Here is a 22,490-nt window from a genome sequence, read left to right on the forward strand (position 1 = left end):
GCCGTTACAATTATCTGCTTTCTATTCTATGTATAGTTGGCTCCATGACAGTTTCCTCCCAGACATCAAACAAATTCCTGTAGCTAACGAGCTAAGTACCCTCGCCGTTTCCCTGAAAGAAAAAAATCATGAGGTTGCTTGTCATCTGACTTTCTCCAGTGGGAATTGAAGCCAAGTTCCCACAGCTCTGGTGACACTAAAGCAATTTTTTTCAGGCTTTAGGGCCGCCTGGACAATGATAGCCTCTGACCACAAAAAAAGAGCAGGAGACACACTCATTATACTTTATGAAGCTTTCATCAGAACTTTTATGTTCAGGAACAAATATTGGAAATTGTTATAATCGGCAAAGAACGTCACCTGTGTTTCACAGTCTTGCTTCTTTCAATGTATTGCATACTGATAAAAAAAAAAGTCATTTACTGTCTTAATAGAATAATTCAAATGATCCCAAAAGATGTCTGTACAAAATATTTATTCCAAATGTACATAAAAACATACTTCTCATAACTTACATCTCAACTTCATTTCTTCCATCAATAGGACTTGGACGTCATTTAATTTCTCCTGCTTCTCTCCTACAATCTATATACAAATATGACAAAGAGTCCACGTGATGTCACGTTATGAAAGCTTTAAAATTGATGCAGGATGAATTGTCTCTTGTCAACCACCGGATGGCAGCGCCAGCACTGAGCATCACAATACAGTAGGACACAAACAATGGCATAGACACACAATTATGCTCACAAGCACACTTGTAGAACCCCCACACACACAATGAGGCTCACTGCAAACACACAGAAAAGAGTTGGGCAATAAGAGTGTAAAGTTGAGGTGTAAAAAAATAAGCGCACTTTCCTTCATTAAGGCTAAGCTGGACAAAAAGGTTCCGTACCTGTTGCCGCTATCATTTTTGCTTAAACTGTGAATCCAGTCCAACAACAAGCGGCAAGGCAATTTCTTTCAATTGGCCCATTGATAAAAAATATGAATTCTGGTTAGTAACAAGTACGAGGGGGGGGGGGGGGGGGGGGACGCGCGGGGTGTATTGCTTGGTGTTCTTTTTCATGCATGACAGTATGGATATGCCAGCCTCAATAATCCATATTTATAATTTCAATAGAGAAATTTTCTGTCTGCTCAGCTCTGAAATGAAATGAACAATCATTTTTGAAGAAAGTGTGGCAATGCTGCGAGGGTTTAAATAAGTAGCGCTAAAAATAAATATGACAATAAATAAAGAGGAAGACCAAAGTTCTCGTGGCAGACACAGTTGAACGTTTGTGACGGTTTAGCTATTTGTCACAAACAAATTTGTGTTGCATAACTTCATTTTAGCAAAGTATGTTTTAACGGAATGACCACCTCCGAAATGTTTTTTTTTTTGACAAAAGAAAAAACATTCATCCAAATAAGTAGCGTCAGTAGACAACAAAAAAATAGTTGCTTATTTTAAGAAATTAATCAAAATAGAATCAAGTGATTTTTCTAAGCAAAATGTTTTTAAAGAAAAAAATGGGGAGAAAAAAGGGTCAATTTTGTGAGAATAAAGTTTTTTTTAAGAGGAAAATTGTAATCATACAATAATTAAAATGTATTTAGATTTTTTTCAGCAATTTTTCAGGGGAAAAAGTTGTAATGTTAAGAGAATCATCATATCTTGTATTTTTGGGAATACTTATACTTAATCTTCGGAGACTATACGAGAGAAAATTCCTACACAGAAAAGGTTGATCAGCGGGCATCATTTTGTTAACGCACACACACACAAGAAATGTCAACGCAACTACAGCAAAATTTTGCTAGTGGGAAGAAGTGCATCAAAGATGACAATGACAAAAAAAAAAAAAAATCATACAGCTAGCGTGACGACATTGAGCCAGTGGCGGAGAAGGCGCGGGAAGCGCCAGACCAGTGTATGTGCTTGCCACCAGGTGGCGCTGAGTACTTTCTTCATATTATGTCTTCTTTTGTTGTTTTTCATCCATCCGAGCAACTCAACTTACCCCTTTTGTGGGGGGGGAGAAATGGTTGCTTATGCATCTTCGGAAGAAAAAACTACTGGCTCTCGATACGAGGTAAGTCCAACAAGGAGATGCGATAACGTCCCTCAGGGAGTGTGATCGTGCTTGTAGTAGCCTCGCCTAAGCGCCTCGGAGGCGATGCTCTCGGCAGAGCGTCGCTGGTCTAGGTCCAGCAGGGCCCGCAGCAGGTCGTTGATGTCGGCCTTCAGGCCCTGTCGCTGCATCCAGCTTTTGAGCAGCTCGTAGACTTTGTCGCCGGCCACGCCGCTCTCCGCTTGGCGGATTTGGTTGTCGCTCACGCCGATCATGCGGAAGAACTTGTTGTGGATCGTCAACTCCAGGTACTTATCGAACAGGTCAAAGCTCTTCTTCAGTGACTTCTCAGACTCTGCAATGGATAAAGTTGCGTTATTTGGGTCAACTTTCAACTTCAGCGTTTTTATAAAAAAAAAAAAGAAAAAGAGTAACCATTACAGTAATTGGACTTGTGTAATAATTTCTTTTAAATCAATTTTCCCATCTGTGTCATTTTCCAAGAACGACGCCAATAAAGGCTTTGCTAACCCAGTTTGAAAATGACTGGCTTACACAACTTGTGAACTGATATGAACTCTTTAACTGAGTGAAAACAAGTCTTAAATTAGCTTCTTCATTCGCTTGCTCGGTCTTTGCCCCCCCCCCCCCGAGGGCTTGGAAATGACACTTTGCGTGAAGTGCCATTCCGAGAAATGTCAGTGCGGCTTTCTTACCTTGCAGTGGCACCAGGCGGTGCTGCAGAGGATCCTCCTGAGAACAAAGCAGACGCTGTGAGACAGAAGGCTACAAAAAGATAAATAAAATAAAAAATAGATATTTTTGTCTTTTTGATGCGCACCATCGCGGAAGCGCTTATCCTGCAGGGGGCGGGGCTCTGCTGGGGGGTGTTCCCAGATGAGGCGGCGGTGGGAAGCGCCGACAGGCTTGTCTGCGATGAGTTGGTGGTGTTGGACAAGCTGTCGCCCAGCCCGCGGTCCTCGTCCTCCGGGGACGGCGAAGCCTTGTTGTTGGTCATGCCAGCCTGCGTCTCCTGCAGCAGCGGACGCGACTCCGGACGGGAATGGTCGCCCTCCAGGCCGTCGTTATGAGTGTTCTCGCACTCCTCCGCCGAGGGGGCGCTCTCGTCCTGACAAGAAAACAAAAATGTTCGATTCAGTCGACGGTTATTTGTCATCAGTCGATTTTAAAAAAGACCACACTGCATTCTATTAAACAATAAAATGTTGAAAATATAGAAATACTTACGATGGGAATCTTGATGATTTCACTGGTGTCACAGTGGCTCTTGGCGCCTGTCAAAAGACGGCCTGTTAGTAAAGTGATGCTGTCGTCACGGCAACGCGGCCGGGCCTTGACGCGCACTCACATGTTCCCTCGAAGGAGCAGCGCTTGACGGCGAACCACACGGCCAGCGCGGCGGCCACAATGACGAAGAAGAGGCAGCTCAGTACGGGAATCCCTGCAATGTCATCAAGGATGGTTAATGATTAAAGTGATAGGTCGCTGAGGAAAAAAGGAGAGGCCTTACATATATTTGCCGGCGAGGCAGGGGTGGGCGGGGTTTGGCCTGGCGGTGTTTTGGTGGGAGCCGGGTCTCGCTTTCGGCACACGGTGTTGGAAAAATGCGTGCACTTCTTCACCTCTTCCTCACCCGGCTTGCACCTAAACAGTCAATCGATCCATTCAGCAATCACGTTGCTGCGTTCCGATCAAGTGATTAGATTGGTTGGTGACTCACTTAGCGCAACGTTTGCAGACCTCGCAGGCCTGATCCGGCACGCAGAAGGTTTCGGCTCGGCACTGACATTTGGTGTCCGATGTGGTGGTGCAGGGCGCCGTCTCTTTCTCGTCTGCACACACACACACACACACACACACTTGTTCAAAAATCAAAACAACACATGCTTCGTCCAGCCACAAAGATGTTTTCCCAGCCAGGTGAAAAGAGTACACCAGGTAGTTTGGGTGTGGAAACATTCCGAGTCACGGGCAAAGAGGAGCGATTATCCCTAAAGTGCGAGCTGGTGTAACACGACCCCCCCACCCCTGCCCCTTTCAAGCAGGACACAAAGATACCACGCCCGGACCGGCCCGGGTAAGGTAAGCCCCCCTCTTGGGACGCTCTCTCATTGAACAGTGGCAACAAAACCACAAAAGACACGCCCTTTTTCCCCGAGTAACTTCATCACTTGGCATTGTCGCTCAGGCGTCTCGAAGGGGAGAGAAAAAAAAAAAAAAATCCAAAGATCCACTTTCCCCAATAATCCAGCAAGTCCACTAGGAAGACTTCCCGCTAAAGATCAGGATTAATGAATTAATTTGGGAATTAGCATCACAATGACATTTTGTTTTTTGGGGAGAATCGTAGCTGGATATCAAATTGTCCTATCAACAGAAATCTAAAATTGTAAATCGTAAACTGCTGCATTTTTATCTAATGTTTGTTTGTTTGTTACTTGGAGCTGATTATTCAGCGTGACCTGTCTGTGAGAAGAAAGCTGCTTCTGATTGGTGAGCTTGGGGGGGAGTGAGATAAGAGCACTAAAATAAAATTAAAATCAAATCAAACGCTTTATCTTAATCATGTATCTAAGAAAAACTTGGGCATTTGAACAAGGGTGTGTAGATTTTTCTGGCCACGCCAAGTGTTTACCTTGTCGACAGTGCGTGCAGGGCAGGCATCTGTGCATGCCGTTGGAATGTTCCGTATAAGTGTGTCCTTCCTCGCAGGGAGCGCACACCCCCTGCTGGTAATCACGCTCGCACTCCTTCTGCACAAACGTCCCTGATGATGACAGAAAAACACAAAACGTAGCCAAGGTCAATCATTTGGAAAGATTTATGACAAGATTGGTTTAGATTACAACACAAGTCAAGCTAACTTGGATCAAAAAGTCGAAATCAAACATATTTTTGGCTTATTGTATCTGATTCTGTCTTCAATTTTAAGTTAAGTTTTTAGTCAATTAGTTCCACTGAGTCCAAATTTATTAAAGCCATACTGTTTTTGTATGATGCTTTAGTTTTTGTTTTCCCCCATTTGACAATTTGAATTGTTTTGTAGTTTTTCACCAACATTTGTGTTCCAATTCTTTCATGTGTTTTTGTATTATTTTATCTAATATATTAGCGGTTTTAAATGGTGCATTTTTTCAGATTTTTTTTTTCTCCTAGTATTTTTTTTTACCCACTAAAATGTATTTATTTTTCCACAAAGGCAAGGACGAGAACACACATACCGGCCTGGCAGTTGAGGCAGCAGAGGCCTTGGTAGTGGTACTGCTGGTTCTCCACGCAGGTCCTATGGCGGCGCAGGAGGGTGCCGTTCCTGAAGTCGTTCTCTGAAGCGGCGGACCACTGGGCGGCGGGGGGCTGCTCGGCCGCTCGGCACGGCGAGCTCGCGAGGAGGAGGAGCGTCGCCAGCAGCATCTGATGGGGCGAACCCAGCGAAATAAAAATGAAATAAATAAAACTTTGCTTTATTTACACAGAACGTGGTTGCACAGACCAGTTCTTTCAGTGGCATCACATCAAAAGAGCGAGAAGATTCTTCATGGGTCGCCTTCTGTTCGCAATCTGCACGTTGATTAGGAACATCTGACCAGAACATCTGCCGTGGAATTGAAATTAAAGCGTCACCACCCTGCCGCTAGTCGCATTGTCCATCAGGTCATCTGTTTTCGTTATGTGGGACCTGGAGCTAGTGGTCGCCAGTCAATCCAAGGTTACATATGGACGCCAATGTTTACACTTACGAATGATTAACAGTCTTTAATGAAGCTAATATGAATGTTTTTGAGATGTGGGACGAAGCTTGGAGAAGCTTCAAGCAAGTACGGATCCAGTCGACATCAAACTAGCCAAGAATATTTATTTTGTGTTGAAAGGCTGTTATGTAAAAAAAAAAATGTGTCTCTGCACTTCAAAACCGCATTTTGAATTTCTAAAATTGAAATGCTTTTGTTTGAAGGGGACACTGTTAGCTAAAATAATTTCGATTTTCCTTGCCTCACATGCTCGTGACGATTTACGATGGTTTTCAAATTAGTCTTCTATTTGTCTCTGGATGTTCACTTCAATTTTTTTTGGTTTTTAGAACAAAAACGGAATACAAAAATTCTTCAGGACCCGAACAGCCTTTTGATAGAGTGCCGGTGTTAGCTAAGAGCGATGCCCGACGTGATAGCACAACTATCTATTCATGCGGCAGATAATGGCCATCTTGTGTAGGTGGGCTTCCCAGAAGAATACTGGGCCGTACCGCTTTAGCGAGGCCCCCCCCCGGGGCACTGCCGTTTTTCTTCGCACGCTTTTCAGCTCGTCAACGTGAGAAGGGCCCATTCACGGGCCAACAACACGCTTTAGTGTCTCGACTTCAAATGTCCCACATTCTTCCAACGCAGATGCTTTGAACCGAGCGACATGCGACACCGACGCAACGCGACACCGCCGGGTTAAAGGAGAGGCTGGGTTGGAGGATTTTGGCTCACACAGCATCACCACAAAAAAATACTAATTTTTTATTTAAAACCCATTTAATAGGTTCTCAATATTATTTAAACCCAAAAAAGAAAAAGAAATATAAATAATACTTAAAAATCAAATTTTCACTCTCTTTTCTTGTCATTATTTGGGTTCTTCAATGAATCATTGCATCACTAATTTATTTAAAAAATATATATTTTTGGGTGGTCATATAAATCAAAATTTTACATACAATAGTATATTTTTTAAAGAATTTTTTAAAACTCCGCTTTTTTTAATTGACGACCTTTACACTGAAAATCAAACCATCAACCGAGCCCTATATTTTAACACATAGCTCAAGTAAAACGATTTGGGGATCAAAGGCAGCACTTGTAAGCTGTAGAGGGGGCCAAGTAAAGATGGAGGCCATGTGCGAAAAGCCAACGACGGGGGAACGAGCGGGACTCCTGGAAGGTCGCCATGCCTTGTTGTTGGGAAGAACTTTTCCCTTCAGTCTCTCATCCCGCGAATCCCCCCCCCCAACCACTCCATGCCGCCACCTCTTCCCCTCCCCTCCTTCCTCGTCCTCCTGCTCACGTCAGACTTTCCAAAGTGGCTGCGAGCAGTCACAATCAGGTCTTTTACATCTATCCAAACATTGGACGCAGGCAGAAGAGAGAGGAAAGGCGGGCGATGGGGGGGGGGGGGGCATGTTGTATGGTCGTGGTGCTCTAGCGAGGCTTAAACACAGTGCGTTTGTGTGAAAGCACAGCGGGAGGTGGTGGTGGGGGGGGGGGTCAAAAACACTTGCTGAAGCTAAGGCTCGCGTGAAAAGATCTGCGAGGAAGCACATGTGAGCTGCGGAAAAAATCTTGGGAAAAAAGAACTTGAGATCTGCAACGCTACACCAGAGTGCGCCATCGCAGGAAACGGGCAATAATGCAAGACGTAGCGTGGGCGTCCAACAACTGTTTGGTTCACTCAAGCATGATGGGATAAAAATGTGGCTATGCTAGCAATAAAGTTCCTCAGGATGTTACGGTCACTCGGTGAAGCTAGCCTAAACTCCGCTGCGGCAAGCAGCTGGTTAAGGTCACAATGGTGATGTGAAAGTCACCAAAAATGCTCAATCAGCTTTTAATTTGTCGCTATCCTGTCGAGTCAACCGCAGACGGGCAACGTTAAGAGTTGAAAAGTTCACTGACGTCAATACAGACCGCTGCAAGTAGGTTGCGATAACCATGCTAATGTCTAAGCTAGCGTTAAAACATTTGTCATTCTGATTAAGTGAAAGGAAAAAGACAAGACGTGCAAGGAAAAGTAAACACAACTCATAAACACAACTCCCCACACGTCCTCTAAACACAGCTTGTAAGTTGACATGCACATTAGCGCCGTCAAGTTTGATTGCGCTAGCAAAAACAGAGCACGCGTGGGCACTTTTGGCTAGCCACATTGTGGCGGCACCAAAGGCGGCGGTGGCAGCAGAGGGGGGGGTGACCCTAACCTCGGTTCAGAAACCACAATCCCTTGGAGGAGGTCCAGTTCACTTAGCACAGAGCGCCATTGTGATGCTGATGCCGCATGTGTGTGAGTTTCAAGCAATTAAAGTCACAATTAAATGATGGACGCCTCGGAAAAGGTTCGTCCACCGAGGACAGGACATCCGCAGAGCTGCTTATCAATGGGCCATTTCAGCGACTGACTGTACAAACTGGCGGTAAACAAAAGGAAGGAGACATTTATCCAATATCGTCCAGAGGATTTTAGTCAGAGCCCTGGCGTAAGCAGGGACGATGCGTTCCATATTACAGGGCCGCATCATGCGTCTCTTATTAATCGCTAATCATCCAGAAGCTTCAAGTTAGACCACATGTACACGGATTACTTTTAAAAGGTGGAAACTAGTCATGGTTGGTAGAATCGTTTCATCGGTTCTATGATCACGTTCAGAACTCACATTCATTTTCCTCTTTGAAATGAATGGAAATGAGATGAATCCGTTCCAGCCCTTCAAAACACAAGCACATTTATGTAAAGTGTTTTTTTTTCTGTATTTCTTGTTTGTCTGATTTGTGTTTGAGATTTGGGTCCAATATTTGAGTTGCATTTTTAGTTTCGTGTCTTTGCATTCTTCCTTTTAAACGTGTTTTTGTTTGTATTTTTCCATATCCTGATATGTTATTTGCTCTAGATAATGTATGTATTTTCCTTTTAAACGTGTTTTTGTTTGTATCTTTTCATATCCTGATATGTTATTTGCTCTAGTTAATGTATGTATTTGTATTTTTTATTGACTGTATTTTATGCCTATTTACATACGTCCTTGTCTAATATTTTTTTATTGTATTTGTCTAATGTATTTTGTTGTGTCTGATGCATCGTCCATCAAGTTTTTGTCAGAAAAAAAAAATATTTTCCCTAAAATTTATGAGTGTGTGTGTAGGGGGGATAAATCATATTTTAAGTATTACTGTTTTGGCTCTTGTCTTGTGGCATCCCCATTAGTAAATCCCTGACGCCGTCACTTTGCTGACTGGAATGATGATAGCAAACTTTCCTAACGTTTCATCTGCAACTCAAACAGTGGAAAAAGCGTCGCGAGTCTGCGACTGCAGTTTATTCAACTCCGTTATCCTTTGAGGCCTAGCCAAACAGCATTAGCGGCGTGATTTGTTGCTCCAAGCTAAACAACTCCGCTGGCTTCCAAACAGCAGGCAGCTGTGCGGTCAACGTCAGCAGCGACTCAACCCAACCACTAATCACCAAACTACGCCCACTTTACACACCGAGGAGTTCAAACTGGCTGAACTTAATGAGTGCCTCGTAAACGATTGTGACAGACGAGCCACTTGCCTCGTCCCGCCATCTCTCCGCTCACCCGTCCTTATCGCCGTCGCCTCACCAGAACCGCGACCGAGCATCCAAACGTCCCCGCGGGCCAAGTGGCGGCCATGTTTAACACGTTACAGCTGTGACTTGACAAGACGACTCAAAGCGGGATTGACGTGCGCGTTGAATGACGACTAGGACCGTAACGAGCGTAACTGCGGTGTGAGTCCAAATTGTAACATGTGCTTAATTACACTTGGCCGGGTCCACCTCATCAAGGCCCACGAAATAACTGTCACTGGAATTCGATTGCCGCCAAAAATCCACCGAGCGAGCTGTTTCAATTACGTTGTCATGGTCCACATTTTGGCTTGTATCTTAGCAGCTTGTGTAAATTGCCCGATTGAAAGCCTAAATGCCGGACACATGGAATTAAACTTTTTTTGGCCCACAATAAATCATCCCATCATGAAATTCAGACAATAGCTCCCATGGTCCACACACACAATGGTCCGAGTTCCCGAGTCAGAAATGTGGGAGCATTTATTGACTCTCAGGGCTAAACATGGACAACACTCAACGTCTCAGTGGTGACTTGGACTCGGCGTGCATCTCCCGCGGCGACTAGCTAGCGTAAAAAGTGCGGTAAAGTGTTGAAGTATGCATGTTCAGTACAATGGCGTGGAGAAGGAGAGCATGAGTGGGAGCGTGTGAAAAGCAGCGGCCCCCTCCTCTCAGGGAGAACAGGAAGCTGAGACAATACAGGGGCTTCATGCGGCAGTCACCCCCCCCCCCCCCCCCCCCACACCCTCACCCCTCCTTCCAAAACAGCCTGCACATTGCGCGCACACACACACACACACACAACATATCCGCCGGGTAGGATATTTTTAACCGAGCAATACTTGCAGCCCCGCGACACACATTCTTGAGTTTCCTCAGGAGGTGCGCGCGCACGTGTCGCTTGCAGGTTAGGCGACGTCGGGAAACAATCGACGCTAATTGATCGTCCAGGCTGGCGCGTGACCCCCGCGCTGATGCAAAACATATGAAGCCAGCAAAAGCTGCTGGGAAGGTTGGGAGACTTTCTGTTTTCTTTGCTAGACCCAAAAGGACTGCTGACCAACGTCGGCACACAGTCAGACATGTGCACGGCCCGGGGGCAAAGGGCGGCGCCTTTTCCAATCTCGATTAGGCCCGAGCGGCCGCTCACAAGACGACTGGCGGTGTGTCGGGGAGGAGAATGAGAAGAGGGAGGTGGGAGAGGACGCCGCCGCCAACGTGAGGGGCTGACTAATAGATTGAAGAATGCGCACGGAGACTCGGCTTTGCCCTGGCAAATTACATTAGCGCCATCAAAGTGAGCCTTTGTGCCGGCGCGGCTGACGTCACAAAGGCATCGGCGCAACAATGTGACATTTTCCATGAAAGAAAATACGATTCTGTTGCAGAAGTATTTTTATGGAGTTCCAAACACTCCTCCCGGACACCTTCGATTCCAAGAATGTACACGGAAAATGTGTTAAAAATTTCTCTCCTTTTGGTTTGAGATTCCTGAACATCTTCAGCCCTGACCAAAATATCAAAAATGAATAAATTTGGGGTTTATTAATACGCAAGATTTTTACAGTATTTCATTGGATTATATACATACTCAATAAATTTGTTATATTTTCCCAATTATATCAGAGAGAGGGGGAAAAAAAGGAATGCATGAGATTCAACAGACAGTCACGCTTGCAAAAGTGTCATTCGTTTGATCATCCTGACAAATGCGCGATTAATCGTCAACAGACAACAGCTTTTATCAACAGCTACTAGCATAGCATTGCTTTCTACACTGACCAAGAAAACAATAGTAGCTCTTCTATATATAGTAACTGTGAAAAGTGCTAGCTTGTGTTGATAATCAACAGTGATCAGTACATTTCACCAATAAACTTGATGCGTCATGCTGACTAACATCTCAGTGGGTCAACTGATTGCTTCACTTGTTGACATCAATCCGCCCTGCTCTGGAATGCGCGCTGCCGCCGTTGCCCGGGCACACCTGAGAAGGTGACGCTTGCTCGAATGAGTCAACCCCTCTCTGATTGGCTGAACAGGTCACCTCAGCAACCGCCCCACCACGACATTGCATTGAATGAGCACCTGCGCCAGGCGTTGCCGGCCGGTTGCATCATACTACGCGGCGCCGATAAGCTACGCTAGGCTTTGGCCTGAACTTGTCCCAGATGTCCGTCTTGCCCTTTTCTGTACCGTGAGATGGGGGTAGTGGACATGTGGTGGGGAGAGGGGGTGGCTTCATTTCCTGTGTGAAACCACACCCAGGCAGACACAAGAGATAAGCACCAAGTTTACAGTTGCAACTGATGCCCCCTAATATTGTGGCATGCGCGTACAGGAAATGGACGGGACAGCCAAGCACGTAGGCGCGCTATCTGTGTGTATGTGAGTGGGGGGGATTAGCCTGCCGGCAGAATCGCTGTGTGTGGGTGGATCAAGGGTGGGGGTCCTGTTTCCTCGCAGTAACCCCCCCCCTAGCAACAAGGCCACTTGGCAAGGCCTCTTCCAGAATGTACTGAGGTTTACACAAAAGATAAACAGTGACGTTGCTGCCTGACATGGGGGGGGGGGGGGGGGGGGGTGCAAAGGAGGTTTGATGTAGGGGGGAAAGTGTCACAGTGTCACAGACAGTCCACTCAATATAATGTAACCATTAGCGCATGCTAATGTGGACTCAAAAGTTGGGAATCGCAGAGTAACAATGCTTAAGTCGGAACAATGAGAACGATTGTTACAATTGTTTCAAGTCGGCAATTATCGTTTGTTATGTTGTATTCAAATAAAGTAAGAGAAAAATTGCTTGCTCAGGTGAAGTACTAAACACAATGTATGTTACAATGTGGGGAAAACAAAGTAGTGACTTGTTGTGGCTTGTCATCTGTTGTTTCAAATGTCAGAATTTTTTATGCTTACAGTTGAGGTTAACCGTCACTCACTTAGTCAGCCGTCATAAACTACGGGTGACATTTAAATGTTAAAATCAGGCATTTGTAGCTTGCTACAGTTAGCGTTGGTTGTTAAGACAAAAGTTCCTCATGGTCGCAACTTGGTTAGTTTGTGATGAGTCGGTATTTGTTATATTAGTCATCCATGTCCTGGTTGGCTATTTTGTTTTATGTCAACAGGTTGTCATTGTGCATTGTTAAATCCTTGTTCCTTACCTCGATATACATTCATCTTACGTTATTAGTACAGATATTTATTTTTTTTGTTGATTCTTGCAACTAGCGTATCCGTTCATTACATTGGACTTCCCTTGTTGGCAACCACCAGCTACCAGTTGTTGCGTTAAATATTTGCTTTAGGTCGATCGGGTGTCACATGTTTACTTTTATGAGAATTCCTGGTCGTACGACGTTTTTATCTTGCAGCATGCCGCAATCAGGTATTTAGTTGACAATTTGGAAAAAACTTCACATCCCAGCTCTGGTTTTTCACTGTACCACTTTCAAACAGACATGATCCATTTTGTATGATGGAGAACAGCAATACAGACTATGGAAAACATTTCTTAAATATAATCTTCAATAATCTATCTGTGCTTGGGACATATAATGACTAGCACAAAAATTCCAATGCTCTTGTTGCATTAGAGGGCAGAAGGTACACCATCCACCTGTTGCCATTCATACAAGTCATGGCGTCCTGCCAGTATGGAGAACAGCGTTGTGTTCTGTCAAACAAACCCAGATTTTGTACTGAAAATTCTAATTTGTGACCACACTGAGATAAATGATCATTATTCCAGTATTTATAGTGTTTTCGGGTGACATTTTTGTTTGCTAGTGTGGCGTCAAACACCGCGCATGTAACGCTCTACAAGCTAAATGGCTAACGCGAGGAGGCGGACAACACTTAATATTGTCCTAAATATTCTGGGAAATGCTGCCGCTGTCCTAACTTGACCTTTCACCCCCCCGTAGTTAATTTGGAATACTTACCATTCGAACACAAACATACATTGTACAGCATTTCAAACGTTTCTACTTACGCAGAATTTCCCGACAGCTGGCCCGGTGTTCATGTCAGAAACCTCCGTAAGACCTCAGCGTGAAAAGGATCTTGAATGAAACACGTCGTGATAAAAAAAAAAAAAATTAGCGAACAAGCTAATCCGTCAGCCGACTTCTCTCATGAGTATAACGCGTGCGCGGCTGTCTTTCAAACGTCTCGACTGAGAGCCAGACTCATTTGCAGTGATTCTTGCTTCTGGCTCGTCTGAATACTGTGACGTCAGTCCGTCTTCAACCAATCACTGCAGGTTCTTATTGAATATTTATGTTACGCACAGCCAATCGCTGTAAGGGATCCTAAATATTAACTTGGTAGCAAGTCAGAGGTCAAGCTCACTTTTAAGTAGCCAATCACGGTGAAGGTAATTGAGGTCAAAGATTTGAGCTATTAAACATGTTCACACAATGAAATTCCCCAAATAAACTTTTACATACATCATACATTGTTTTCATAACGCCTTGTGCAAAGGAATGCATTTCTTCCACTCATTAAAAAAAAAAAAATTGCAACTGCTATAATAAATAACAAAATTGGGATTACATAAAATAATAAATAATCTGTGTCGCCATCTTTCTTATCTTATTGTCTGTAGCTTTGAGGGGGGAAAATGTTGCACGAAAAGACATGGAGAAATAACTGAGGTTTCCTGCTTGGAATTAACTTTAATTTGCTAAGCATTATGAAACAAACTGTAACAAAGAGGATTTTATTTAATATTATAATAATAATATAATATTATTATCAAATATAATAAAAAGCATTATGATACAAATAAGAGGCAGATTTGTCCAAGCCCCGAGTGGGAAACAGAGTTTGAGTTGAGTTTTTGAATGGGTAAAGTGAATGGTAAAAAGTCACACTTTCTGATGCAAAAATACGGATTTTAAATAAAGACATCGAGACTGGAATGTGTGCGCTGCATTCAATGGAATGGTGTGTTTGTTCAACATCAAAAGACATAAACATCCTGTCCAACATGTCTCCGCCCAATGTTAATCTAATCGCATGGCATCTAAAGTGCTGCTTGTCTCTGAGTGTGTGGATATACAAAGTGTACACATCCCTGTCCAAATGGCATTTTTCCATAATATACAAAATGAGATCAAGATAAATCATTTTCAAAACATTTGACACCATTAATGTGACCTATGACCCATGGGATGATACAGTGGTATTGCATATCTCATATATTTTTTGTTTTTAAAAGATGTTTTTTTTTTTTTATATTACTACTGCCTGGTATTACGAGCTGTTTAAAATTCTTATCACCTAAACTAAGTCCACAGCTCCAGGTGAAGAAAAACAGCTCCAGATCATGATAGTCCCACCAGTGTGTTAGTGTGTATGTTCCCAGGAAATGTGAACAAATGCAATTAAAGTGAAGAATGCAGGGGTCAATTTACAAATATAAATAAACGTGGCGTCCCAGGGTAGTGTGAAGGAAGCAATTACAGCTATTTTGCGTGCGGCGTCGCCAGAGAAGATGAAACCGCATGATGTCCGTTTTGATAGCTCGTGATCGCAGGCGCAACGCTACAAAAGGTACAAAATAGGATTTTGATGCACATGTTTTTAATACCGCTCTCATGCTGTGTCAATGTTCTTCATGAAAGGTAGATGTGCAATTTTCCTTCCCGGTTTTCAACATTCTCTTCATACAGAAACTGGTAAAACTGAAGTTCTGAACTCTATCAGCTATAAGGTAGGAGAGGGAATAACGGAAAGCTGCCCATACTGGTCATGCTAGCTTAGAAAAAGATGAAGCTGAAACACTGTCGAGGAAGGCGCATGTATATGTTATGTGAGTAAGTGTGTGTCTTGGGAGCACATCCTGTGCTCTCCTTCAGGAGGTCAAGCAGCGAGGACGTGCTGGAAAACAGGAAGTGCGCTTCGGATTGTTGGCCAGCTCATCCTGAGCTCGACGGCACTTCATGGAGAAAAGATGCAATCATTCACTAGCAGCACTACACATGGATACAACTGACCTTGGGTTTGCAACTCTTGTGTGTGTGTGTGTTTTGTGTGTCGAGGAAAACTTCTATGACCACGTGTGAATGTGTTAAGTGTGTAGTATGTACATGTTGTGTGTGTTAGGTGAGTGTGTCTGAGAGTGCATGTTTGTGTATTTGCATTATGTGTGTGTTACTGGGTAGCAGATCTACGTGTGTATGTGTGCATGTGTGTGTTGGCGGCAATACACAGCTTGACCTGCTGACCGGCGGCGGAAAAGGCCGACAAAAATAAAAGGAAGAGACACCTTCCTGCGTGACGTCCGCCGGGTATTGTTTTAGCCAGCTCTGTTTAGGAAGGTTTGAGGCGGGAGGAAGCAAAGGAAAAAAAAAAAAGAACAAACTTCAAGTTCGCAGGTGCAAAAAAAAATAACTGTGATGTTGACACAAGGTAGCTGGTTTTGTCGTTTGTGTCATCCAGTAATGTTGGCAAGAGCACACGTGAGGGAGGACGCATATTTGTCTTATCGTACAACGGAGGCCTAGCACTGAAAAGGGCCTTGACTGATACATAGCTGAGGAAATAATTTATAAATATATTTTAACTATCAAATAAAATGCTGGGAGCGACACAGATTTCATTTGACATCTTGTAGCGTTGGTGTCTCTGCTAATGCTTCAGTATTTTTTCTCAGATCTGCATCTTCAGCTAATTTTGTTAGCATTAAGTAGTTATTAAGCGAGCCTTCACTGTTAAGTTTTTTTTTTTCATTTAGCACGTGGTTAGCGCCGTCTTGTCGTCGCGTCACGGAACCCACCGAGGCATTAGGAGGATTTGCGAAGGATTTTGGGGGGTCTAGAAGCTGGCGAGACTGCTGGCGGGAGCTTCTGGAAAGTCTTCTTGCGCACTCAGCAGCTCTTTGCACCCGAGCCGGCGGTTGGAACCGGCAGAGGTGGGAAAGGAGCCCCCTCCACCCAGTTAGCTTGTTGAGTCTGGTTGAACATTAACGTAGAGGATTAGCACGCCGCGCAGGAATGCGGCCTTTTGTCTGAGCTCAGGTGATGTCATCGGTGTGATGAGTCACATGACCTGGCATGGTGAAATGTGGAGGAGGAGGAGAAGGAGGGACAGCAGGATGAAGAGTAGGAAGAGGACGGGGTGAAGGTCAGGGCACCACCTTTTTGAAACCCAACTTTGAAGGCCCGAAAAAGAAACTCCAAGTGTCATTTGATAATTTAAACCCAATTGGCCTGAAACTGGGTTACTAATTGTGAACGGGAGCAGACGATTAAAAATAGACAGGGAGGGCGGCAGGAGAAATCCAAACACTTTGGTCTTGGAAGAATTCAGACGACTGCTGATGTTCGCTGTCTGATTCCAGACGGCAGCAGACGGACAAGCGCGCCAGCCGCAAGAGTGCGCTAATCCAAAGCATACCACAACGCCACAACGCACACACACTAAAGAAATGAAGAATGTTTTGGTTCATTCTGATCAATTTGCAGACAAGCAACACATTTCAGCTACTGTCATCATTTCAGCACTTTTTCCAAAAGCCGAACTAAAAAACTTGAATTTAGAACCCTAACTTGGATGCCTGTTTGACGCTTGTTCGAAACCCTAACAGAACCATACTCTTTGACTAATCTGACCTAATCCTGACTTGAAACCATCATTTTAAAATCCTAACCGTCGTGCAACCTTAATTTGAAAACCTAACCCAAATTTGAAACCTTACCCCTGATCTAAACCCCTATACACTAAACTCAATTAGCACAATAGCTCCACACCATTGGCCTGGGAATGGGAGCGTCGCCATGGCAACAAGTTAAGGCCCAGTTGTCCCAAAGCAAAACAAGTTTGCCGCTTGCTTTTTTTGTGTAGCTTTTAGTTCTCATGAGGCGCACATGACTTGCATTTAGCGCCCTCCCCTCTCTCAAACACACACACACGCACACACACACACACTTCCTGTTTGTCCCAGCCGGAATGCTGAAAGGGGGCAGCGATCCAAGTGTGTGTGGGGGGGCATTTTTTTTCTCAGGGGGGGTTCTAGGGACATTGGACTCAATCACACTTTACCCAGTGGAGCGAATAAAGCAGATTAATATTTACCCAGCATGCCTTACTACTTATTGAACAGTGGTTGGGTGTGTGTCTGCATGGGGTGTGTGTGTGTGTGTGTGTGTGTGTCTGAGAAAGAGAGCTCATAGAAATTGTGTGAGGCCAAGCGCAAAGGAGACAAAACGTCACGGTGAGAAGGGAGGCCCACAGCACCCTCTGTTGGTGTCCCATTGACAATGCACTCTTATGGGTCACTTCATTAGGGACATCATCCAATCAGTTATATTGCAATTTATAGCCAGTGTGATTATTGTAAGATGGCTCCTGAACTAGCTGCGTTTTACCATCTGCTAATTAGCGTAGCTTGATATCTTAACGAATGGTGAGAATCTGCAAGAGAGGCCGACACAGAGTTGGACACAAAGCCAGTTTATTTTGTTGGGAGCGATTGGACCAAGTCGTGGTCCAAGGTAACTACTCTTCCGAGGGTGCCACACAAAAAAATCTTCCTCATGCCAACTTTTTTTAAGCAGGTGTAGTAGCATGAAGTCTCCAACATTTTGCGTTTGTTATTACCTCCACTTTTCGCACATTTAAAGACACGACGCAAAAGCAAGAAAATGACAACATGACGTCACACTTAAAGTTTGGCGCGCCCACAGGAAGAGGAACAGGAAGTCATCTCTCCAAGATAGACGCTTGTGGTCTGTTCCCCCCGACAACCCAAACCTCACCTTTGTTCCTGTCTGAAACGAGCTTCCGTATTATTCCGGGAAGTCCCTGCAAGTGTCTGCTCCTCAGCGTTCATGCAGTTGTCCGGGATTTCAATCTGCAGTCCTCGCTGAGTTTAGGGAACCCCTCATATCGTTGCAGTTGGGCGACTGTACCCGGCCGATCTCCTCCAGAGCGCTGGCCAGGGAGTCCAGGTCGGCTGAGTCCTGATGCTGCGCCTCCCACAGGCTCAGGATTATGGACGCGGGACTTTCGTGGTGGGCGAAGTAGCCCAAGTTCCTGCGGGGCGAGAAAAAAAATGGTCAACATCTTGAAAAGTTCCCTACAGAGGGGGAAACATCGTGAGGCACAACTCAATCAATCACTGAGTTGTGACTCTGAACATGAAAAGAGGTAGAAAATGAATGACGAAGTCTGTCAGACTGTTTTTCTCCACACTGCCACTAAGGGGCAGTGTTTCATCACGCTTCAATCTGGGACGTTTCCCCCCCACCTCTTGGTGCTCTTCCTTGTCCCTCCCAGTGACCATCTGCAAATATTTGCTGCAATAATTGCATAAATCAGCTTAACGAACACAAGAGACCTCCAGACTCCTATTTTTCCAGATTTCCCACTTCAGAGGTCATCGGGAATCATCAAGCGTTCACATTGGTAACGAGCAATCGGGTCGAGGTCCCAGACCTTCCCGATCGGAATCTGCCATGCCAACCGGAACGATGTCTCGCCTGCTGTCCCGCACGCCTCCGCATCTATAATGAAATCAGCAGCGTGGGCGCGACGAGAGGCTTTGGTGGTTGATGGCAGATTAGTCCCGACCGACCAGGTCGCATGTACGTATGCCACACGTTTAGAATTCTGCTTTTACCGCCACGTGGGAGTCCATTCAGAATTTAAATGGGAGCTTTCCCACCTGTCCACGTGTAGCTTTTGGGCTAAGAGGCGCCAGTCCTTGCCCTTGGCGTTGGTCCCGTCAAACGTGGCGCTGATCCTCTGGCGGATGGAGAGTGGGATCTTGAAAGCCCGTGATCCCGCCTGGGAGGTGATGGAACAGCTAGACTCACAAGGGAACGGGACTGGTACCTTTGGGTTCTGGCAGGGGAGGGGGGGGGGGGGAACCCAACACGACTATCAGCAATTGAAGATGTTGAGCCTACTTGACAGTGACTTGCAACATCATCGACGAAATGAGCAACAATTGTTTACAGTCTCACCTCGGGCTGCACTGTGGTGTAGATCTGCAGGATTTGCTCTTCACCTTGAACCTGACGCACGCTGATCTTACACGAGAGAGGAGATGAGGAGAAAGAGGATGAGGAGGCGCTGTTACGCTCCAGGGAGAAGGCACACTGCAGGGGGCGCTGTTTGCCCCACCACACCTGACAGAAGGAGAACTCCTGTGGAGATGTTACAGAAGAAAGGGAGGATAGAGGGACCTTACACAATCGAAAGCAACAATTACAAATAATCAACAAAGTACCTAAAATAGGAATTTACCTGACAGGTGGTGAAAGGCTTGATGTTCCACAGCATCTGTGGAACGTCCTGGATGTTCACCTGCAGGCTGAGCGCGTTCCCACGGAATGACAAGACTTTGGGCTCCTCCAGCAGGCGCCCGCCTCGGACGCGTTCGCCTGCCGCCACCTCCTGGGGGCGCCAGAGGGAGCACGTGTCAATAAAAAAACGACAATTCAAAATAATCCGCAAAAAAGTTCAGACAACACTAAAGTTACCTGGAAAGCGTGCGGCGTGTCGTCCACGCAGTAGACCCTGAGGATGAAGCCCATCGGGTTGGCGCTGTCCGGGCTTCCGAAGGCCGCCAGTCGCAGGCGCTTGGCGGCATCCGGCCGTAGCGGCTCGCCCACCAGGGCGTAGCGGCCGGGTCGCTCTAGCAAAATGTGGCAGCGCTGCGCCTCCAGCAGGCAGTAGCAAGAAGTGCAATCCTCCTGCACGCACATCACTTCCTGTCGGGAGGAACAAAGCGTGTCAAACTGTCGCCACTCTGATTTTGTGGACGGTAACTTCTGTGAACACCTACGGGGAGCGATAATGGAAAAACAGGATTGACTATCATATTACGGGCAAAAGTTGAGCTGTGCATAAATTAAAATCTTTCAAGTTTTATTGGGTCACTAATTATTAAACACAGCGGAGGCATAATGAAGGTGGTCCCTACCTGCCGGTCTCGAATTAATCCACTAATTCAAAAATGTGAAGTAAAAAGTAAACGGCACTCTGTTGCTCCACTTGTCAATTAGTTATGATAAAGTGAAAATAATCCACAAAAGAAAAAGGCAAGCTTGGTTGTCATGACTATTCATGCAAACTACTCATTGCAAAATAGAAATTAGCGTGACAATTGGAAATAATCCAATTAGGGGAAAAAAAAAATTCCAATCTTGTGAGCAATGTTGGTCTCATATGATTTATGTGATCGCATTTCTCAGCAGTTATTTCCGATAAATCCACACAATGAAAAAAAAAAGGCTAGCACTCTGTTGGAAAAAGAATCTTTCGGAGTATTTTCTAGAATGTACACTAATGATAAATCTACATATATTTCAGTCACCGAGGCGCCGGATAAAATGTGCAGCGGGGGAAGCTACTGATGGCGCTTTAATGGGCGACGGGGACCTCCAGTCGAGTTAGGGTTTCTAATTCCCAGAAACTTTTGGTTACATCAGACATCTTTCTCGTTATCTCACAGCGGTCAGACGACGACGACGACGACGGTGCCGCCGTCTTTTGTGCATGTATGTATCTATTTTTCCGCCTCAAAGGTGCCCGCACAGCCCCTCCCCCACCGTCCCTCCCTGCAGGAGGTCTCCGCTGCTTTTGATGAGGTCACCACACCATTAAATGAGCGTTATGGATTTGCCGGAGTGATGGATAGAAGGTGTTGATGTAGAAGGTAGAAGGTAGGGAGGGTGTTGATAATGTTGGACGTGGAGAAGGAAGGTGTTGGGATTACATTTTTATTTTTGTACCCAAGACACGAATAATTAAGCGGTGGGATATAAAAAAAGAGAGCCCGATTGGCCTAATTTTACTTATTGGGAAAAAAAAAATACCTGACACTTTTTATGTCAGTTTTACATTTTTAAAAAATAATAATATAACAAATGATTTGTGGTCACGTCACGCAATCACATCAGTGGAACCAACAAAACAGTGATTTAGTTTTAGTCGGGACTTTTAAAAGCAGACACGGATCAACTTTGGAGAAGGTATATTGGGAATAAAGTGAACTTAGATATAAATTTGATTTGAAAAGTCCTAAAACGTCTTGACTTGACAACTTGGAAACTAATCAAATGGTTTTATAGCAAGTTAGTGGTGCAGCACAAAATAAGGACACAAATTAGATTGAAATATTCGGTTTGAAACAAACTAAAATCTTAAAGGATAAAATATTGGAAATTTCACTTCGTGCACTTAACGAGACCTTTATAGTCAATAAATCAATTTCAGTGCAGCATTGTGGAAGTAAAACTAGAGAGTTTAACTCCGCTTCCAAGAAGTAACTTTGCATTTAGTGATAAATAAAAACTCCGAACCCAGATGGCGGAGGTCGGACAACTGACCTCCCATTTGCGATCCGTCGTCTGCCTCTTGAGTCGAGTGATCCAGCGGTCGGCGGCCTTCTCAGCGCAATGCGCCATGGTCAGGACCACGGGGCAGGAAAGCTCCAGCCCCGGCGGGCCGTACGTGACGGCTGGACTCAGAAAAATCTCCGATCCTTCGCCCAACGCCGAGCTGCGAGCGTACAAATCGCAACGTTCTTTTTCTGACACAAAGACGATAAACAGCGTGGACCAATAATGGCGTCGGAATGTCATTAGTCTTCCTGTCAATTGGATTCGATCGTTTTCGACTCAATAAGGGCGTGTCACGCGACAGCAGGCGCCTGTCACTCGTGACGAAAATATACGAGGCTCTCGAGCATGTGAAAGTGAGCCGGGAAGTCTCATTCCGCCGACAAGAAAAGAAAGGAAATCCCATTTCGCCGTCTGGCCGGACTTTCCCCGCCTTTGGGCTGATAGCGGTTGATTGACAGCTCGGTGCTGCGACTCGGGCAGCTTCCTTAAGCGGCAAACTGCACGAGTCTTATCACACCGCTGCACAGTGCCGCGCAGCGTGCAAGTAGCACAGATGAGCGGCGAGCTGAGGCTCAGCGGCGCTTGAATCCAGAGGCGCTTACAGTCATCTCTGGGTCAACTATAACCTTCAAACCAGCCCGAGGTGACAACTGGTCTGGATGTAGTGTATAACAGAAACCAACCACGAAATAACGCAAGAAATAAT

The 22,490-nt window shown here is 45.1% G+C and overlaps 2 protein-coding genes across 6 annotated transcripts in view; both read right to left on the bottom strand.

Moving 5' to 3' along the window:
- Positions 1-458: 458 nt before the first annotated feature.
- tnfrsfa (tumor necrosis factor receptor superfamily, member a) lies at positions 459-13,653 on the bottom strand. Of its 2 annotated transcripts, XM_088392434.1 has the most exons (11): positions 13,420-13,653; positions 5,572-5,673; positions 5,303-5,492; positions 4,717-4,848; positions 3,802-3,913; positions 3,592-3,725; positions 3,430-3,522; positions 3,309-3,355; positions 2,902-3,189; positions 2,777-2,813; positions 459-2,415 (listed from the first exon to the last, which is right to left on the bottom strand). In XM_088392434.1, the coding sequence occupies exons 1-11, from the start codon at positions 13,450-13,452 to the stop codon at positions 2,114-2,116; spliced, it is 1,470 nt and encodes a 489-aa protein (XP_088248560.1). In that variant the 5' UTR covers positions 13,453-13,653; the 3' UTR covers positions 459-2,113. The 2 variants fall into 2 exon arrangements, with proteins under 2 accessions (XP_088248560.1, XP_088248561.1); XM_088392435.1 differs by lacking the exon at positions 5,572-5,673 and having other exon boundaries at positions 13,420-13,651.
- Positions 13,654-17,869: 4,216 nt separating this feature from the next.
- Positions 17,870-22,490, bottom strand: part of LOC148389692 (netrin receptor UNC5D-like) — a 72,566-nt gene continuing 67,945 nt past the window's right edge. For all 4 annotated transcript variants that reach the window (XM_088392909.1, XM_088392907.1, XM_088392906.1 and 1 more), the window contains 6 exons: positions 21,770-21,941; positions 19,919-20,149; positions 19,683-19,832; positions 19,400-19,582; positions 19,099-19,277; positions 17,870-18,467 (listed from right to left, as the gene is read on the bottom strand). In XM_088392909.1, coding sequence (XP_088249035.1) covers positions 18,281-18,467; positions 19,099-19,277; positions 19,400-19,582; positions 19,683-19,832; positions 19,919-20,149; positions 21,770-21,941 — 1,102 coding nt within the window. In that variant the 3' untranslated portion in view covers positions 17,870-18,280. The remainder of the gene's footprint in view (positions 18,468-19,098; positions 19,278-19,399; positions 19,583-19,682; positions 19,833-19,918; positions 20,150-21,769; positions 21,942-22,490) is intronic.

The sequence above is a fragment of the Syngnathus floridae genome, chromosome 12 (assembly GCF_059516105.1).
Source record: "Syngnathus floridae isolate MCC-2025c chromosome 12, RoL_Sflo_1.0, whole genome shotgun sequence".
NCBI lineage: Eukaryota > Metazoa > Chordata > Actinopteri > Syngnathiformes > Syngnathidae > Syngnathus > Syngnathus floridae.

Excerpts from the sequence above, each read along its gene's own strand:
- tnfrsfa (XM_088392434.1), bottom strand. The coding sequence starts at position 13,452 with ATGAACACCGGGCCAGCTGTCGGGAAATTCTGC. Across the intron at positions 5,674-13,419 it reads CAGCTGTCGGGAAATTCTGC|ATGTTCTGGTCAGATGTTCC; the intron begins GTAAGTAGAAAC and ends ATTCCACGGCAG. Across the intron at positions 3,356-3,429 it reads CTGCTCCTTCGAGGGAACAT|GCGCCAAGAGCCACTGTGAC; the intron begins GTGAGTGCGCGT and ends GTCTTTTGACAG.